The sequence below is a fragment of the Ceratosolen solmsi genome, unplaced genomic scaffold, assembly GCF_000503995.2.
Source record: "Ceratosolen solmsi marchali unplaced genomic scaffold, CerSol_1.0 scaffold87, whole genome shotgun sequence".
NCBI lineage: Eukaryota > Metazoa > Arthropoda > Insecta > Hymenoptera > Agaonidae > Ceratosolen > Ceratosolen solmsi.
The window spans coordinates 686,049-703,588 of NW_011948455.1; the positions used below are offsets into that span (position 1 = coordinate 686,049).

The window sequence follows — 17,540 nt, forward strand, 5'->3', positions numbered from 1 at the left end:
TTTTAATTATACTTATATGATATTGTATTTTTTATAATATATTATTTATTGATATAGTTCGAGCTTTGATCGTAAGAATCACAGATTAGAATTGCCTATACTAAAATATTATAGAAAAAATTTTAATTATTTTATGTACAAATAATATTTGAATATTTCGTTAGTTTATCTTTATCAGAAATGCTCATCCGTACTTAAATACTAATAATTCAAACATTAGATTTCATATTTTAATATCTGAAGCTTCATTTACATAATCGTTGAAATTCTTTCTAGTTGAAACTTTCATTATTAAACTGAATATAAATTATTATTATGACAACAAAAATTTAAATGCTAAATACATGTCAAAAACAATATCAAATAGGTACTGTCATTTAAGTTCATGATACGGTGAAAGTATGTACCTGTAGATTCAATAAGTTATTGTGTAACACAAGCTTAATATTTGAAACTTGCTTTCGAATGCTGAAAGAATGAATTAAAACTATAGCCAAGTATAGAACATTGAATGCACGTAAGATAATAACTTAGTTTATTGATTAATATGAACACTTTTCTAACAAAAATTAATTAATTCTTAACCCTTACTCAAGTGTAAGTACGAATGTATGAATATAAGAATTTATTATTTTTTACAACCGATATATCCAAAAAAGGAAAAAAATATTGTTTTGAATAACATATATAAATTTAATTTATCTTTAGTTCATCAGGATATATACATATATATATAAATATATATATATATATATAAATATATATATATATATATATATAATGATATGTTATTTTTCAAAAGTGAATATCAAATAAGAGTAATGAGTAATAAGGTAACTGAAATGCATGAAGATGGAGAAATCGACGGTAAATATAACACGCAAAAGAGTTCCAAAATTGGAGTTTTATCGATTATACAGAATCTATCAAATGTTTCTATTTATAGTGTATTTAGAGTACATTTATTTTGGAATATATATTACATCATTTGAAACGATCAAATGACTAATAAATATGAATTACAAAAAAACTAAACATGTATATCTTTTTTTATGTACTTAAACGATAAAAATTATAAGAAAATTTATTAATTATTAAGAGAAAGCCTTTTTATTCGCGAGCTTGTGTTGTATTTTAGCCATTTAAAAACACGCTTATACACTTCCCAAATTTATATATTCTATTATAAACTCAACCTAGCATCCATTTCAATTAAATTATTACATCACTATATTGTACAAGCATAAATCAGTGAAATAAAAACAAGAATAAGTTAAGAACAAAATTGAAAAATAGAATAAACCAATGACTGGAATTGAAACTTCTTTAAAGCAAATTTCTAATATCTATTTAATTTCTAGTAATAAAATGTTACCGAACTATTGGTATTTATCGTATTTATTAGGCTTATGAATTAAATTTGCAGAACTTGATTATCTTTTTAGCGATAAAATTATTTCTTTTAAGAGAACATCCTTACTTTTAACTTTTAACATTCTAACTGAGAAATAATTGTCATATTATATTTAAAATTCTTATTAGATCACTATAAATATTTATAACATTACCTTATTCGCAAACAATTTACTTATACTGATTCGACAGTTTTAATCTAATATTTATTACAAAGATAACTCACAAATAGTTTATGCTCTTTCAGTATTTATCTAATTTAATATTATGATTTTAAGGATCTTAATCAATAATCTATGCTTTTAAAAAATAATTATATTACTTAATTAATTATAATTGCCCTTCGTACAAAATAAATTTCTATGGCATTGTAAAATAAACAATTTGAACCACTTTTAATGTCAAGTAAATAATATTTATTTATGTTACTAATAATTATAGTAATTAATAAAGAATATTGAAAAATTGTAATCAATACTTATTAATAATGAATTTACTCAAATTTTTATAATTGTTCTAATTAATTGATAAAATTTATTTATTTAAATATTTAATAATTATAATTTTATAGTTTCAAAATTATAATTTATTTTAAATATTATAAATTAATTAAATAACTAAAAGAACAAAAAAGTTAAATAATCTAAATTAAAAATAAAAATTATTTTATATATTATTTTATAATCCTTAATATATAAAATTTAAAATGTTTCTGATCTAATTTAATTTCTTTAAAACTTGAAAAATGCTATTTCTAACGTTTTACTTATGAACGCTATAAAAGCCTCTCTTTCTCTCTAACGCCCACAATTCATATTAGAGACAATTACCATTTTAGTATTAATATTTAGTTATTCATTACTATAACAAATCATTTTTTCAATATTAACTGTAAGAAATAGAACTGCACTGATTTTCTAATAATTTTCTAATAGGAAATTATTAATATGAGAATAACAGATATAAATTAGAAATATAAAAGCAATAAAACTTCAATTTTTTATTGTAACGAAAACCTACTTGTATCTTTACTATTTAACGATAAAAGTATTAGTATGTGTAGTAAGCAAACACGAAACAAATGAGTATTCAAATATTGATCAATTATTATATTTCTGAGCTATTCGTAGAATTAAAATTAATTTATTTTTGATATTACTATATATTAATTTAATTATAATCGATTCTACCAACTATTTAAAAAAGTGAATATATAATTTTATTCAGTTTATTAAAAAAATAATATGAATAAAAAATAAAAAAATAATGAAATTAAAAATATACTTTTGATAAGAATATTAAGAGAATATAAAAACTATAAAATATTACATATTGTCTATCTTTATGTATGATTAGCATACAGCGATAACTTTTCTTTAATCTAATTTAATCGAATAGTTAAATGAAAATATAAGGCTATATAGAAAATGTCATCAGTGAAACGTTTTCTCAATTTTTCATTCGCAAAATATCTTCTTGATTTCAAAACTATTCTATGAAGTATTACTATTCTGAAAGTATTATTTGTTAGTTTTTATTAAAAATCTAATGAATATAATTTTAAGTATAAATCTTATCATACAATTATAAGATGTGCATAAATACATATGAGGGGGGGGGGGAGATAATTATCAATATAATTTAAATAATCTTATTGTCATGTAATAATTTGTGTATTTTAGACACAAATACATGAAAAATTATATTAAACATTATACAATTTTTCATATTTTTCATTAAATATAAACTTTATAAAGGTACTTTAAATGTTTTTGATGATTTTCAATTTAAATATTTGTATTAGATCATTTTATCATATTTAGACATTTAACTAATTAACTAATTTTCAAATGTTTATACAAAAAATCACATTGTAAGGATATTTTTAAAGCATTAAAGAGTAAATCTTAATAAATACATTAAAACACTTGAAAAGTAAACCATGCATACACAAATAAACACAGTAAATTAAGTCAATGAATTTAAAAAGTTTTCTTTTGAATATAAAAGAAAAAAAATATATGAATTTTTAATACAGATTTTATGATGTTTTGACTCTAATGTAGTAAATATAATAAAGTATTGAAAAACAAAAAAATTTATTCAATGAGTTGATTATTTATTAGTATTTCAAGTAATTGATTTTATTTTTGATAAGAATGTAAAGAAAGCTCTATTAATAGTTTTTCCTTTTCTTGTAATTATTTTGAAGTATCTCGTTGAAAAATGATCGATTTTAACCTATTTATTAAATAATACATCTTTATTTATGTATAATGAGAATAAAATTGTGAAAAATTTTCATTAAAATGTTCAGCCATGCTCGACACAGTATTAATATTAACATACTTTGTACATATTAAGCATATTAATACTATATAAATAGTAGAATTATTAGCTGATTACGCAACTGACAAATTATCAGTTTTATAACAGTTCGAATACAAGTCGTATACTAGAGGCTTCCGAGGGACTAGTAAGGAATTTATAAAGGACTGTATAACGGTATATGGTAAGTGCGCCTTAATTCCAAAACTACAGCTATTTATTCTTTCCCATAGTCCGTTTTACTTAAAAAGTAATGCATTTCTTTAGAACATTAACTGAGTTTATAAATTTCTTTATAGTATCCAGAAGTAAAATTGTTATAAACAAGTTGAGCTTAGGTATAACTTTATAATACATCGTTGAAAATTGCAACAAATTTATAAGTTAGATACTTACATTACCCTTAAATATTTTTTGATAAGTATCTAAATACCTTATTTTTGTAAAATGAAATAGTTTAATGATTTCATAAATATAACATTGAATATGTCAATAATTCATTCGCATATAACATTGTCGATTAACTTTTTCAAAAAAATGTACAGCTAATGTCCGTTCATTCGTATGTTATAAAAAGTTAAAAAGAGATGAAAAGTGATAGAAATATTGTCGGCCGAATTTTTACTTTAATTGCATCTTACAATAATTATGCACTCTAAATAATCTGAAACTTTCCTACAATTGAAATATTTAAGCAATTTAATGAATTCCACATATTCTTGATCAAATAATTGTAATGCCAAAGTTATCTTAAGTACAATGACAACTTATCATTATCTATAACAAAAGATAAGTTAAGCAAGTCAAGTGCAAAAAATTTTATGCAATTACATAGTTCAGACTTGAAAAAAACTGGGAATGAATGGAAAACGAGAAAAATAGAAGTTTTGACAAAACGTCACGCCCGACTGACAGTGCATGACTACTTTTTATCGCGTCGAACTCTCAATTTTGCTCATTCTTGATTGAACGTGATTTGTCCTTGTGACAAAGCCGGTTATATTTTATAAACGTATTGTTGAAGGATACACTTCTACTTGTTCAATGTAGGCTGCGAGTAATAGATTGATCCAGGCATTCAACACACCCAACAGCTTCGTCGACCGAGTTTATCACTTCCAATTTTAAAAATCTCCAAATGGTACATTGGGAATAGGGGGTTAGTAAATTAATAGTAGTGTAGTGATGGTACATTGAATTTGTGACGTTGAATAACAAAGTCAAACGAGAATATATATTTATTACTAATCCCAGTAATGAACGAGAAGGGAAGGTATACAGAAATTTTGTTGATGTGGAAAAAAAATATAGAGTTAAATGTAAATGTTGTATAGTCTACAGCGATAATTAAAATAATAAAACGTTGGAAACCCGGTGTACACCTTATTTAATACAGCTGGGTAGACGAGATAGAAAGGCAGAGGAGTGTTTATTTACCTCGGTATGCAATTTGAGGGTGTACGGTCGACTTCCCAGGTAGCGAATAACTTCATGGGGACCGGCCGATTGGCCGGAACCGAGGTCTTCGTGCGATCCGCCATTTTTCGGCTCCTCTCCCCCTTAGATGTACCGTACTCACACACGCAAACACTCCGTCGTCGCCGACCCTCCGGAGGCCTCGCCTCCGCCGCCACGTCTTCTTCCTCTTTTATTCCTCGCGTGACCAACGAACTGCCTTCCCACTCATATGTAGCACAGCATAAAAACCCTAGGCGGTCATTTTTTTCGTCGACACACACGACTTCAAACGCGCTGTCGTTGGCCTATTCGTAGTGGCCGTATAATATAACCGATACAGACGTGTAATAGCGGATCTGCTTTTAAACAAAATTTCGAACTCGTGCTTCAATAAGAGCTCAACCGAATACTGAATAGCTCACTGAACGATATTAATAATTAGAAACTTCGAAGCGACGAGTCGAATACCGATGGATAATGCGAACATTGCGAACGAATTGTAAGACCAAGGCTACGATTGAAAAACAGAGGACAGGTACTAGTAGGCCCTCCGTGTTTGTCTTTAGCAGCCACTTTTAACGGACTAATGTAGTTCTTTACGTTATCATCGTTGATAAGGCAGATTCCTTTAATATATACAATATTTGGACTTTACCTTGCTCCACATCAATAATTTTGTTTCAACATCTAATTCTTGAAAATTGTATATATTAAGTTTTCATTTTACATTAGCCATAATTTAGCTATTTTAAATGGTAATATTTATTTGACAATTTCTCATGTTAAAAATATTTTACAATTATAATATATATAATATTTTTAACACAAATCAATTGTTACAGTATTAATCTTTTGGAATATAATATAATTCATTTTTAAATATACAAATATTAATAATAAACTTTAAATGTATTCAATATTAAATTTTGTATTTGATGATATTACAAAGTTCCCTTAAATATTATTGAAATATTTTATATTTTGCATTTCAAAAATGTAAATGAAATATATATTCAGAATTGTTTAATTTTATTTATATTATAATGTATTAAATTTAAAATTAATTTCTATAGAATTTACATGTTGGAATATGATTTAAAATATTTATTATAAACAGGTATTTATTACAATTTTAAGCATTTTAAAATTAGTTTGTATTAATCTTAATCATTAATTACAAAAACAGAACTTTTATTTTTTTTTTTAAAAGGTTTGAAAATTTGATTTAAATAAAATAGGTATTAATCAGTATAACTATTAAAAATAGATATATAATATACATTTTTACAATTTTAATTAAAAATTTAGTTTGGTTAGAACATTTTGATAGTACATAGAAAATTACATAATCTGTATTTAAAAATTCAATTATAGAACTTCAATTTTAGTTATATATTTGAAACTTGTATATTGATTAACACAATTGAATCTTGATTTCAGTTTATGGAAAAACAAATCTATTATAACTGCTGAAAAGGAATCTTGGTTTATTATGTCTTATTATATTAAAATGTATAGGAAAAGTTAATTTTCATAATAACTTTTATTTGTATTTTAATCTGCCCTTTATTGCCCACTTTATAAATAATAAACAAAACTTCATCATCAACTTTTATATCAGATGATATGAAAGCCACCACATACAGATTGGTTGAATTCCAGCAATAAACAGAATAAAATATAATCTTCTTTTATTGCCTAAAGCCGAATATGATGAGTGCCCTTCTGGTATTACTCTAAGTTTTAGTGATCGTATCAAGAAAAATGCAAGTGATATACTGAAATAGCTAAATACACTATAATAACCTAATCTTTTGAAAAATATTGAAGCTATCAGACTGGTGTTAATTCCAACATATTTATAACTACAATAAGCGAGTAGATCTAAATACCTCAAACTTGTGTCAAGATTCATAACATAAAGAGTTATGATGTGAACTAATAATTCTATGATTCCCCAAGCTAATGCAGAACTAGCTGTTATACCTAATTGTTCGGGCGTAAATTTTTCTTGTGTACCTAGTGCAAGACCAGACATTACAACATATGTAAGAAATGCCATTGTGGGAATGTACATGTCTGGTGCATTCCTTTCAAAGCGTGGTTGCAAAGGATGTTCTTGTTCATATTTAATTGACCAATCCTGTAATAAGATTTACAATATTATGTTTATTTCTTAATTCTATATAAATATAGTAATTTGAATAAAATTGCAATAAATGAAGAAAATTCACAAGTTATTATAAGAATTTTCTATGCATATCAGAAAATACTAGTACCTTATGTGTAAATGGAAAAAATAGTAGAAAAAGTTTCATCACAACATAATCTGTATCAACAGCAAAATAATATCTAAGAGCAGTAATGGGCACAAATTTTTCAAATTGCTGCTTTCCTGTACTAGCTAAAGCATTGCCATACTGCATAGCCACATTTGTTACTAAAGGATCTGTTAATAATCGTGAACCAAACTGATTTGGTTGAAATCCATCATTTTGCATTGACATTGGAACTTGATGGTTAAATCCGTAGGAAGTAGGAGTAGCAGGAGGCATATTTTGTTCTGGTACATTAAAACCATAATCTAATGGTATTCCATTGTGCATAGGCACCTAAATATTTAAATATTTTATTATTAATTGAAATGCAATTGTTAATTTGACATATTATAATACTTTTAGTTTGTTTAAATATATGAAAAATTTTTTATTAGTCAATTTCAAAAGTTAATGATTAAATAATTAAATAATAGCTGAAAGACAATACAAACTATATAAATTATTTTAATTTAAATTTCATTAAAATACCTGTTGGTTGTACATGTAAGGATTTGATTGCATCTGCGAAACTGGAGGAGAGGATAAACCTGTGGATGGGTCAAGAACTCTTTTTGGTTTTCCTAGAACAGAATATTCATTTTAAGGTATATATCTTTGATAATATAGCGCACTACATAATTTATGTATATATATATTTATGTTTGTGTGTGTGTGTGTGTGTGTGTGTGTGTGTGTATGCATGTTGCGAATGCATGGATAGTTATAGATATACAAAATAATATAAGCCATTTTAAAGATACACCTAACCTCAATTTTAATATAATAAACCTTTCATTAGGAGAAAAAAGTAATTCACATTGGAAATATTGTTATTCGAAAAATACATAATAAACAGTAGAAGAAATATTTATATTTAAATTAAAAGTATACTGACCTCTCCTAGCACCAGTACGATTGTAATTCATTATATGGATATATATATATATATATCTATATAAATTTATGTATGCATATATATATATATATATATGTATATATATATATATATATATATATATATATATATATATATATATATATTTATGTATATAAATTTATGTATGTGTAATTTATATACGCATGCGTGTATATGGGCGGAAAATAGATGCTAATTTATAGATTATCAGGAACAGTGGAAAATAAACTTTTAATAACTAACACTAGAGTAGGATTTTGCTCTATTTATAAAATTTTCTGTTTTCTGAACGGATTTACATTGAAGCATTGATGGCAATCTCTATAACACAAGTCACTAAAAAAAATTCAATAAGGTGTATGTTCTGCAACCACGTCTATTCACCGAATGAATGCTTTCTAAATTCTACAATCTACCCTCGATTTCCTGCTTTTCTCGTTTCAAGTAACGTTACAATTCATTCCTGTGATTTGTAGCCTGAGTTTGTTTGCCTCTACATATTATCATTTTTCATTATATATATATCATTGCATATCCGTATATATACATTTATTCTTATGATGAGCTATTAATATAAAGTTTATTCAATTGCTTAGCGAATGCTTGGTATATATGACAAACCTCTGCTGATTGTTCCGATTAGTCAAATAATATATATTTTCATACCGAAAAATAGTTCAAATTATTATAACTTATTTTATATGGCAATTTTTTTTTATATGTAATTTATTTCATAAATAATTTATGTTCTAAAAATTGTAAAGCAAATTTATTAAGAATTTAAAAATAAAATAGTAATTCATTTCTTATATAAATTCTTCAACTGTCTTCTACAATAAAGAACGATTTTTTTCCTCGTTAACGTGTAAATATATATATGTATAGGTATCTTTACCTAATACGTTATATTTGCTTTTATAAAATAAATATTGTATTATTATTATACATGCACGATAATCACATTTTATGCAAATACATATTGTTATATGAAAAAAGGTACAAAATATTATTATTGCTCACAACTATTAATATGTCAAAAGCTACATGGGTATAAATAATATTTTTAATATTAAGTTACAAAACCTTATAAAAAAATTTTAAGAAATTTATTTAATATCCATATATAAAATATTTAAACGTAGTATTGTGTTTAATATAAACTCATAATTTCACTAAAAGAAATAATATAAAATTTAATATAAATTTAATATAAATTTTTTATGTGAAAAAATCTTAAATTTATTAATAATTATTAATTTAATAGCAAATATAATATTAGAGAACAAAAAAAACGAGGGGGCACCCGGGTTTGAACCGGGGACCTCTCGATCTGCAGTCGAATGCTCTACCACTGAGCTATACCCCCATTATGTTCAATATTTTTTATATATTAATATATTGGAATTTATACAATCAATAATAATATTATACAATATTTTATTATATTAAATGTAAATTTTGTATACCATCTAATATTTACTATAGTTCTTCGGACATCTACATTTATTTACTTTCTTAATTCGTGTAATAATTAATAGATTAATGTAATAGAAAAATAATTGAAATTTTAATGTAATTTGAAGATCTCTTCTATAAAATATAAAAGTTTCAGAAATATTGAAATGATAAAATAACTAATATTAACATTTTCACAAGTTTAGTTAGTATTGGAATAATATATTACTATACTATAAAAATTTACAAACTTCCTTACGCTATTACAAAATATACTTTCTCATATATTAAAACTAGAAGTAGTTTTATTTATCACTTTTCATCAATAATTGAAAACAATTATTTAAATTTTTCAGAAAGATGATACATATTTAATATTATATTTTAAAACAGTATGCTATTGAAAGCAACGCTTAATTTAACTTATTACATATAATTTCTTAAATCAAAGTGTCTATAATAACTTGCATGGATATAAATATAATATTCTTTTGCAAATATTAATATTTTGTATTAATATTGAGTAAATCTGAAAAGAGCAAACAGCACAATTGGAACTACTAATTAAAAAATAAGATTTTTAGTGCAACCTCGAAATTATTATTCTAGATTCACTCTGAACAAAGAAACTGGCGTATGGCAAAAACATTCAATCTTAAAATGGAGTAGTGGATAATGAAAGTGATATATATATATATATATATATATATAGAGAGAGAGAGAGAGAGAGAGAGAGAGAGAGAGTGGCAGAGAGAAGCACAAGCATATATAATAGTGTATAATTTGTCTCTTCCTTCCGATTTTTGTCGAATAATCTTGATCGCTTCATTAGTACATCGACTAGTATAACCACTGTTTTATTCTTAATATATCGTTTGGATACCTTCACATTTTTCTATATCTACTATTTATCAGAAGCTACATTAATACTTTACCAACTTTTCCTGAAGTTATTACAAGCGCTTGTATACGATACATAACAGTTACAAAGAAACTTGCTTTTGATCGAGGTCAGATCATATTTAATAATATCCCATATTCATTATACAATTTAATCCTTTAAAGATATGTTTTTTTGCAAACATATTTAATTCCGTTTAAATCAGGTTCTTAAAAACCACTGAAGTGTATACTGCAAACACTTGATATAACTTTTTGAGTAAGCGCAGATATAATTAGGATAATACAGATAATTATTTCTTATATATTGTATTAAAATAATTTTAAAAATAGTTTGACATACCATATCTTTCAAAATTACTGTACCTTATCCGAGATAAGAAGTACGATATACTCCTAGTTATGATACTCAGGTGACTGCCTATTTTTAATTTTGTAATTTTATTAATTTACAATTTTAAAATAAATTCCTAAAATAAATGTAATTAATAATGTAATAAGCTTTTTATTTTTATATTGCTTGCATATAATATATATATATATATATATATATATACATCTATATCTATAGATATATACAGAATTAAAATTTCTCATATAGGTAGATTAACACCATCCGTATATATGATTAAATGAAAATAAACATTTTCAGTACAAGCTAAAAGTATTTAATGTTATGATTTAAGAAAAATAGGGATCATGAATGCAGTTTCAAATTACATCAATATAATTGCACACATTTTTATAAACTGTATAAAATATTAGATAACGTAGAAATATTATTTAATTAATAAACAAGAAGTACTTACATCTGGAGAATGATTTAATTTTGGATAGAAACATTAATAAATTTTCATTTTATATGCCAAAATTATAAAATTTATTGAATTTTGTTATTGGTAATAGACCTATTAAATTATATATAATTATATTTTTTAAATTACGCTTTTTAACATAAATTTTTTAATTTCTTCAAAAAGCATGTAAAATATTTGTAAAAATTTAAAAGTGTAATTCAAATATAATATACTTTTAATTTTAACTATTTAGTTATCTACATGCATAATAAAAAATAAATATTGTTTCATTATACTTGATAACATTTGTAATACATATTCTAACTTATTTTTGTTTATATATTTAGCATATTACATTGATTAGTACACTACATTATGTCTTCGTTTAACATGCAGAGGGCAACTATTTTTTTACTTTGTCGATTTATAATTTTTTGTAATTATAAAATATATTGACTTATATATTAAATGCAAATATTATATTGTTATTTTAGAATAATATTATTTAATTAAAAAAGATTTGTTATTCTTTAGACAGTCTATATATGTTCAAATACGGAGAAGCACTATACGGTAGAAACGTTAGACAAGCGTTGGAAGGTGAATTTCCTAGTGTTGTTTGTATTGTAAGATTGAGTAATTTCCATAATTTTTTTGGAAATGATATAAAATGTACTGGAACATTGATTACACATGATCATATTTTGACATCTGCTCATTGTTTCGAAAATATGGGAATACACAGTATTCACGCACTTGTTGGATCAATAGATTTAAGGCAGGCTACACGATATCATATATATTGGTGGATAACTTATAATCTGTGGGCTGCGTCACAAAACAGAGAACTTGAATTCGACACTAATGACATTGCTATAATAAAAGTAAATTAATATTTATACGTATTATTGATTGTATTTTATATTATTCTAGTATTTGCTGTCATATTAAAATATTAATTGTATTTGAATGAGAGAGGAGGAGAGGGGGAGATAGTATTAATCTAATATCTGTTAATACTTTTATAAATATAATACGAAATAATACAAGTTAATTAATCTACATATTTACATACATTGCTATTTATTATATATTTATATTAATTCTCCTTACTTTAGTTACTTACACAAGTTAATGAAACAATCATCCCAGCACTTGTTTCATTTGACGACAATAGCAATTTAGTTGGTTTAGATGCTGTCATTGCAGGATGGGGTAAATTAACAGATGGCTTAAACCCAAATATTTTACATACAGTTAATGTGAGAATTATATCACGAGACGACTGCGAAACTATAGCTTATCGAGTTGTACAACGCTATGTTTATATTAGCGAAAGATATCTTTGTACCTTGGCTGAACCATATGCTCTTATAAACTCTGTATGTAATGATATAATCTATTTGAATATTAAAATTTTCAATAATGCACACTCAAAAAACATTATTCGCTTATAAAAACATTAAAAAAAAATCTCTATGTCTTCTTTACATGTAAATTTTACTATTACTGACTATAAAGATATTAAAACTAACCTTTCTTGTTAGGGTGACAGTGGTGGTCCACTTATTTTTGGGAGTTTTATTTTAGGTGTTAACCAAGGAACATGCCCCAGAACAGGTACTATAATTGATATACGAAAAGCCAATCTTCATTGTGGTGTTGATTATTACAGAATGTTTATTAATGATTTGATGCGTTTATAGATATTATATGTAAATACAAATTTTTTATTTTAAATAAACTTCTTTAAATAAAATTTCTTATATAAGTTCATTTCTATAAATTATTTTAATTTTCGATTACTTTATGCATTTAAATCTTGAATTTGTTATATTACATTTATTTAATTTTCTATAGCAAAGCAAGTATTAAGAACAAGCATTTCATTTATAAATATAGTTTGCTATTAATGAACTGAAAAAATAGAATTTTTAATGATGAGAGAAACATTTTTATTAAAATTGTATTTCGTATTCAAACTAAATGAGTTTTTTTTTAAGGCAAGTTTAATCTCATACATTTCTAAATATTGTTCCAAGTTTTCGTATTTGTAGACAGTTATATTGATAGGGTACTTAAATTCAAAAAGCTAACTGACTTTTTAAATGACTTGAAACATCATTTATCATATTTGTTTGAGAATAAGAGACTCCGTTTAGTAAGGCAATAAAATATCTGACAAGTAATGTCATGAATATTGTATTTAAGACTTCAAAACTTTCCTGCTCATAATTATTTGTACTAGTGTCATAAGACATCTGGAAAACTCTAGCGGAACGTGCTCATACTCCCAGTGCAGTAGAACCTAATGGGTTTACTGCTGCGAGAACCCCAAAGTAGATTCAGAACGAATATCAGATATGCGTGAAGCATTGAGTATAAATATTTACTGCAACCGAAAACCCGTACGTACTACACATGCAATGACCATACGTGCGCACTCGGCCTTTAAGACAATGCTTGCATTGTTCTTGGCTATGCCACATCTGGTCGATCGTATTGGAAAATTGACCACGCCCAAGCGGACCCTTCTTCTAGCCAAGTCCCAGAGAAGGATGAGGCAACCAATGGAAAAGGCTCGCCATCTTCCGACACTTTCCCGATTAGCAAATTCGGAACTGAGCCCGGAAGGAAGTGGAAATGAAGGCGTGCATAATCTATTGTGCGACCCAAGATCAACCACTGATTGGTTAATTAATAAAGGAAGAAGGGATCCCAAGTGGAGCGGGATCAGTGAACCATTTAAGAAGGGACTACGTAATGTACCCTCACTTACTCTTTCCAAATACTTCTGACAGTTGAAGGATAAGTCACGACCTACTCTCACGGAGGAGGACCGGAGAGATGAGTCGTTTAGCTAGCTGAGTTTTAATAATAAGTTCTTTCCACTATTGTGAATTAGTGTACAGTTGAATTGATCTCATCAAGACTGGATTGCGTGGGACCTGACCACTTGTGGTCTCACTTGGAGACAAGGAAGAACTGAAGGGTTGCAACATTGCAAGGGAACGTAATAACAAGCCATCGAAGAGAGACTGGAAAATCACGATACACTGCAAGTAAGTCCTTACAGCTAGTACTCATTCTTGATTTCTCGGCTTATGTAGAAGACGGACGGATAAAGTCCAACTACGGAAGCTTCCCGGACATACTCTTGAACAAGACCAGCTATAAACGCCACATTGGCTTCTCAATCCCTCCAACTACAAGTTGTTCCCCCACAAGATTATCAAGAAATATAAAGTTCGTCTGTAATTCACCCTTTTGTAAATCAATTCAAATAAATAGAAATAATAAAGACATGTGTTAATTATTAATCAGTGCATTCACCCTTTACTTGCCCGGCAACCCCACATAACATCTAGTGGGTTTTATTGTTCTACGTTAATTATTGCACGTTTGGCTGACTAGTCAAATTGTGGGATTATTTTCCGAACAATATTATATGTAAATTTAAAATTAATTTATATATTATTATTAAATACATTAATAAATTTTTATTTTTATTTATTTTTTAACATATTTATACATATACTTGTACTTATTCATATACTTAGATATATATATATATATATATATATATTAAATTTTCAAGTTATATATAAAATTTTAATTATTTTCTCAATTTTATACTCTTGCTGTCTATTATAAACCATAAATGAGTAGCTAATTATTTTTAAAATACGTAAAAATAAAAATAATAATCAAATATATTATCCAGAAATTAACGTAATAATATTATAATAATTTCATATTATTATCGTAATTACACGATGATTTTATCATGAGTATATATTAAAAAAATTAAGTGAATTAATGCTCGAAAATCAATAATAATATATTTAAAATATATTTTAGATTACATTATACTCAGAGAAAGTTTCAATAAATTTAGGGCATTTATAGCTCAATAACGATGAGAAATTCCTATCAATATTATAAGTATGAAATATTAAATAATCATGACTAATTTAAAAAAATTTTAACTATATATATAATATAAAAAAATAATACATGAAAATAATATGAAATAAATGAAAATAATAAATTGTATTACAAAATCATGTAACATCTATTAAAATTTAAATAAATTTAGTATAATGAATTCTAGGTTTAATAGCAATAGGAAAATAATATTTCGTTATTGCGACGTCATAAAATTTTATTTATTTTTTTTTATTTGTTTAGTATATGTATTTTTAATATTATCATAAATTCATTATAATTTAACTTATATATGATATTTTTTTTACTTGCTGTAAGCAGTATAACATATTTTTCTATTTTCAACTTTTAAAATGTGAATGAAAATCAATATTTTAAAATAATTATTTAAAAAATTATTTTTTTAGTAATAATGATTTATTAATAACACTTATTAATTATTTATGATTAAAATAATATTTTGCTTATATTAAATACTATAATAATTACGAATAATAAATATTAATAATTAATCATATCTATAAAATTATATATAAATTAATAATAAATTAATTGAATAAATTAAATGATATAATAATAAATTTTTAATTTGCAAAGAACAATATGCTCTTTAATATCATCAATAATTATCTTCAATAATTATTGGTATGGTCACTAAATTGAGGTAAGGTAAATGTTCAAATTTGTAATACGTCAAATCAACTATTCAGCATTATGTTTCTTTATTATATACTAGACAATCCTCATCTCATGCTCCTTTTATATTGTTCCTTCTTTCTCATACATTGTTAAGTTTTTAAATAGATGCAAACATTCATTCGGATGTTAGGATTGAATTTACTGCAATATTAGTACTACATCCTATATATATATAATGTTATTAGTTTATTTAATGCAAGAAATTGGAGTAACTAGTTGGAAAAGATTTTTATATTCTTTTTTAAAATTATACCATTTTTAATATTTTACGTTTTCTTCTTTTCGTAGTTTACTTTTTTCGGATGCATTTTTGTATTTTTTGTATTAAAATAATACCACGAATAAAATTATAAGCTCTTCTTAAATAAATTAGTCAAAAATTAATTATTGTTTTAACTTTGTACATTCTTTAATGCGCTAAAAATCTAAGACACTTATGCTTGGTCTAATTAGTTAACTCTACACAAAATTTTTCCATGACATAATATTCTATATCAATATCAAATATCAAATTTATCAAAGATATATATATTCATTTAATTTATTATCATTATTTTACATATTTTATAATAAATATAATACATTATGACAGGTAAAAAAATAGAAATTTCTGATATAGTTCCATACAATAATAATTATTTAGAAAGTAAATAATTATTAATATTTATTAATAAAATGGATTACCTTTAAAAATATTACTTTAAAAATTATTATTCTGCAATATAACATTTTATATAAATATTTTATAAATATAAGAACAATAATCTATAATTGTTATAATAAATACTCCTCAAAGGATAGAAATACATAAAAACATTTATAAATAATTTTTAACATATAGCTGTTTAAATTTCTGATACAGTGAAATTTTTTTATATACAATTATATTATTTTATAATATACTGTCATTATTTTAATATCAATATAATAATACTTGGTCATTTAACATTCATATTTGTAATCCTGATTGCAATAAAAATTTAATTTATATTTTATTCGAAAACAATTATCTTACGTTTTTAATCTTATGTAGATGTAAATAATAAATTATTATCTTATCAGAGAGGTATATGACTAGTATCTAAGATAAAATATCTTTATATTAAACATTAAAATTAGTTTATACGTTCATTTCCTGATGGGATACAAATTATATATTTTATTAGACAAACTATTATATTAAGTATTGATTCATCTATAAGTAATAAGGTATATTGAAATGTATGAAACATTAACACCAAAATAAATTTTTATAGAATATTTAAGAAACTTGAGGGCTTTTTAAGCATTTGAAATAATATGAGAATG

The 17,540-nt window shown here is 24.6% G+C and overlaps 3 protein-coding genes and 1 non-coding gene across 4 annotated transcripts in view; 1 reads left to right on the forward strand and 3 right to left on the reverse strand.

The window, feature by feature from the left end:
- Positions 1-5,693, reverse strand: part of KrT95D (phosphofurin acidic cluster sorting protein KrT95D) — a 28,655-nt gene extending 22,962 nt beyond the window's left edge. Inside the window, exon 1 of the mRNA XM_011505304.1 lies at positions 5,179-5,693. Within this exon, the coding sequence (XP_011503606.1) occupies positions 5,179-5,282 (104 nt within the window). The 5' untranslated portion in view covers positions 5,283-5,693. The remainder of the gene's footprint in view (positions 1-5,178) is intronic.
- A 933-nt stretch (positions 5,694-6,626) lies between these two features.
- Yif1 (Yip1d-interacting factor 1) lies at positions 6,627-8,132 on the reverse strand. The gene is made up of 4 exons (XM_011505305.1): positions 8,007-8,132; positions 7,479-7,811; positions 7,092-7,342; positions 6,627-7,010 (listed from the first exon to the last, which is right to left on the reverse strand). Exons 1-4 carry the CDS (start codon positions 8,037-8,039, stop codon positions 6,812-6,814), a joined length of 816 nt encoding a protein of 271 aa, XP_011503607.1. The 5' UTR covers positions 8,040-8,132; the 3' UTR covers positions 6,627-6,811.
- Positions 8,133-9,727: 1,595 nt separating this feature from the next.
- On the reverse strand, positions 9,728-9,799 carry TRNAC-GCA (transfer RNA cysteine (anticodon GCA)). The gene has a single exon. It is a non-coding gene; the product is annotated as a tRNA-Cys (tRNA).
- Positions 9,800-12,137: 2,338 nt separating this feature from the next.
- Positions 12,138-13,598, forward strand: LOC105366772 (trypsin beta-like). Its single transcript, XM_011505319.1, has 4 exons — positions 12,138-12,469; positions 12,704-12,967; positions 13,133-13,281; positions 13,589-13,598. The coding sequence occupies exons 1-4, from the start codon at positions 12,317-12,319 to the stop codon at positions 13,596-13,598; spliced, it is 576 nt and encodes a 191-aa protein (XP_011503621.1). The 5' UTR covers positions 12,138-12,316.
- The last annotated feature ends 3,942 nt before the right edge of the window (positions 13,599-17,540 follow it).

What these genes read in the sequence shown, in the direction of transcription:
- Yif1 (XM_011505305.1), bottom strand. Translation starts at nt 8,039, where the DNA reads ATGCAATCAAATCCTTACATGTACAACCAACAG. An exon ending in CTTACATGTACAACCAACAG is followed by an intron (nt 7,812 to 8,006) that starts GTATTTTAATGA and finishes TTAAATATTTAG; the next exon opens with GTGCCTATGCACAATGGAAT. An exon ending in AATCTTGACACAAGTTTGAG is followed by an intron (nt 7,011 to 7,091) that starts GTATTTAGATCT and finishes ATTTTTCAAAAG; the next exon opens with ATTAGGTTATTATAGTGTAT.
- LOC105366772 (XM_011505319.1), top strand. Translation starts at nt 12,317, where the DNA reads ATGGGAATACACAGTATTCACGCACTTGTTGGATCAATAGATTTAAGG. An exon ending in ATGACATTGCTATAATAAAA is followed by an intron (nt 12,470 to 12,703) that starts GTAAATTAATAT and finishes TCCTTACTTTAG; the next exon opens with TTACTTACACAAGTTAATGA. An exon ending in CATATGCTCTTATAAACTCT is followed by an intron (nt 12,968 to 13,132) that starts GTATGTAATGAT and finishes CTTTCTTGTTAG; the next exon opens with GGTGACAGTGGTGGTCCACT.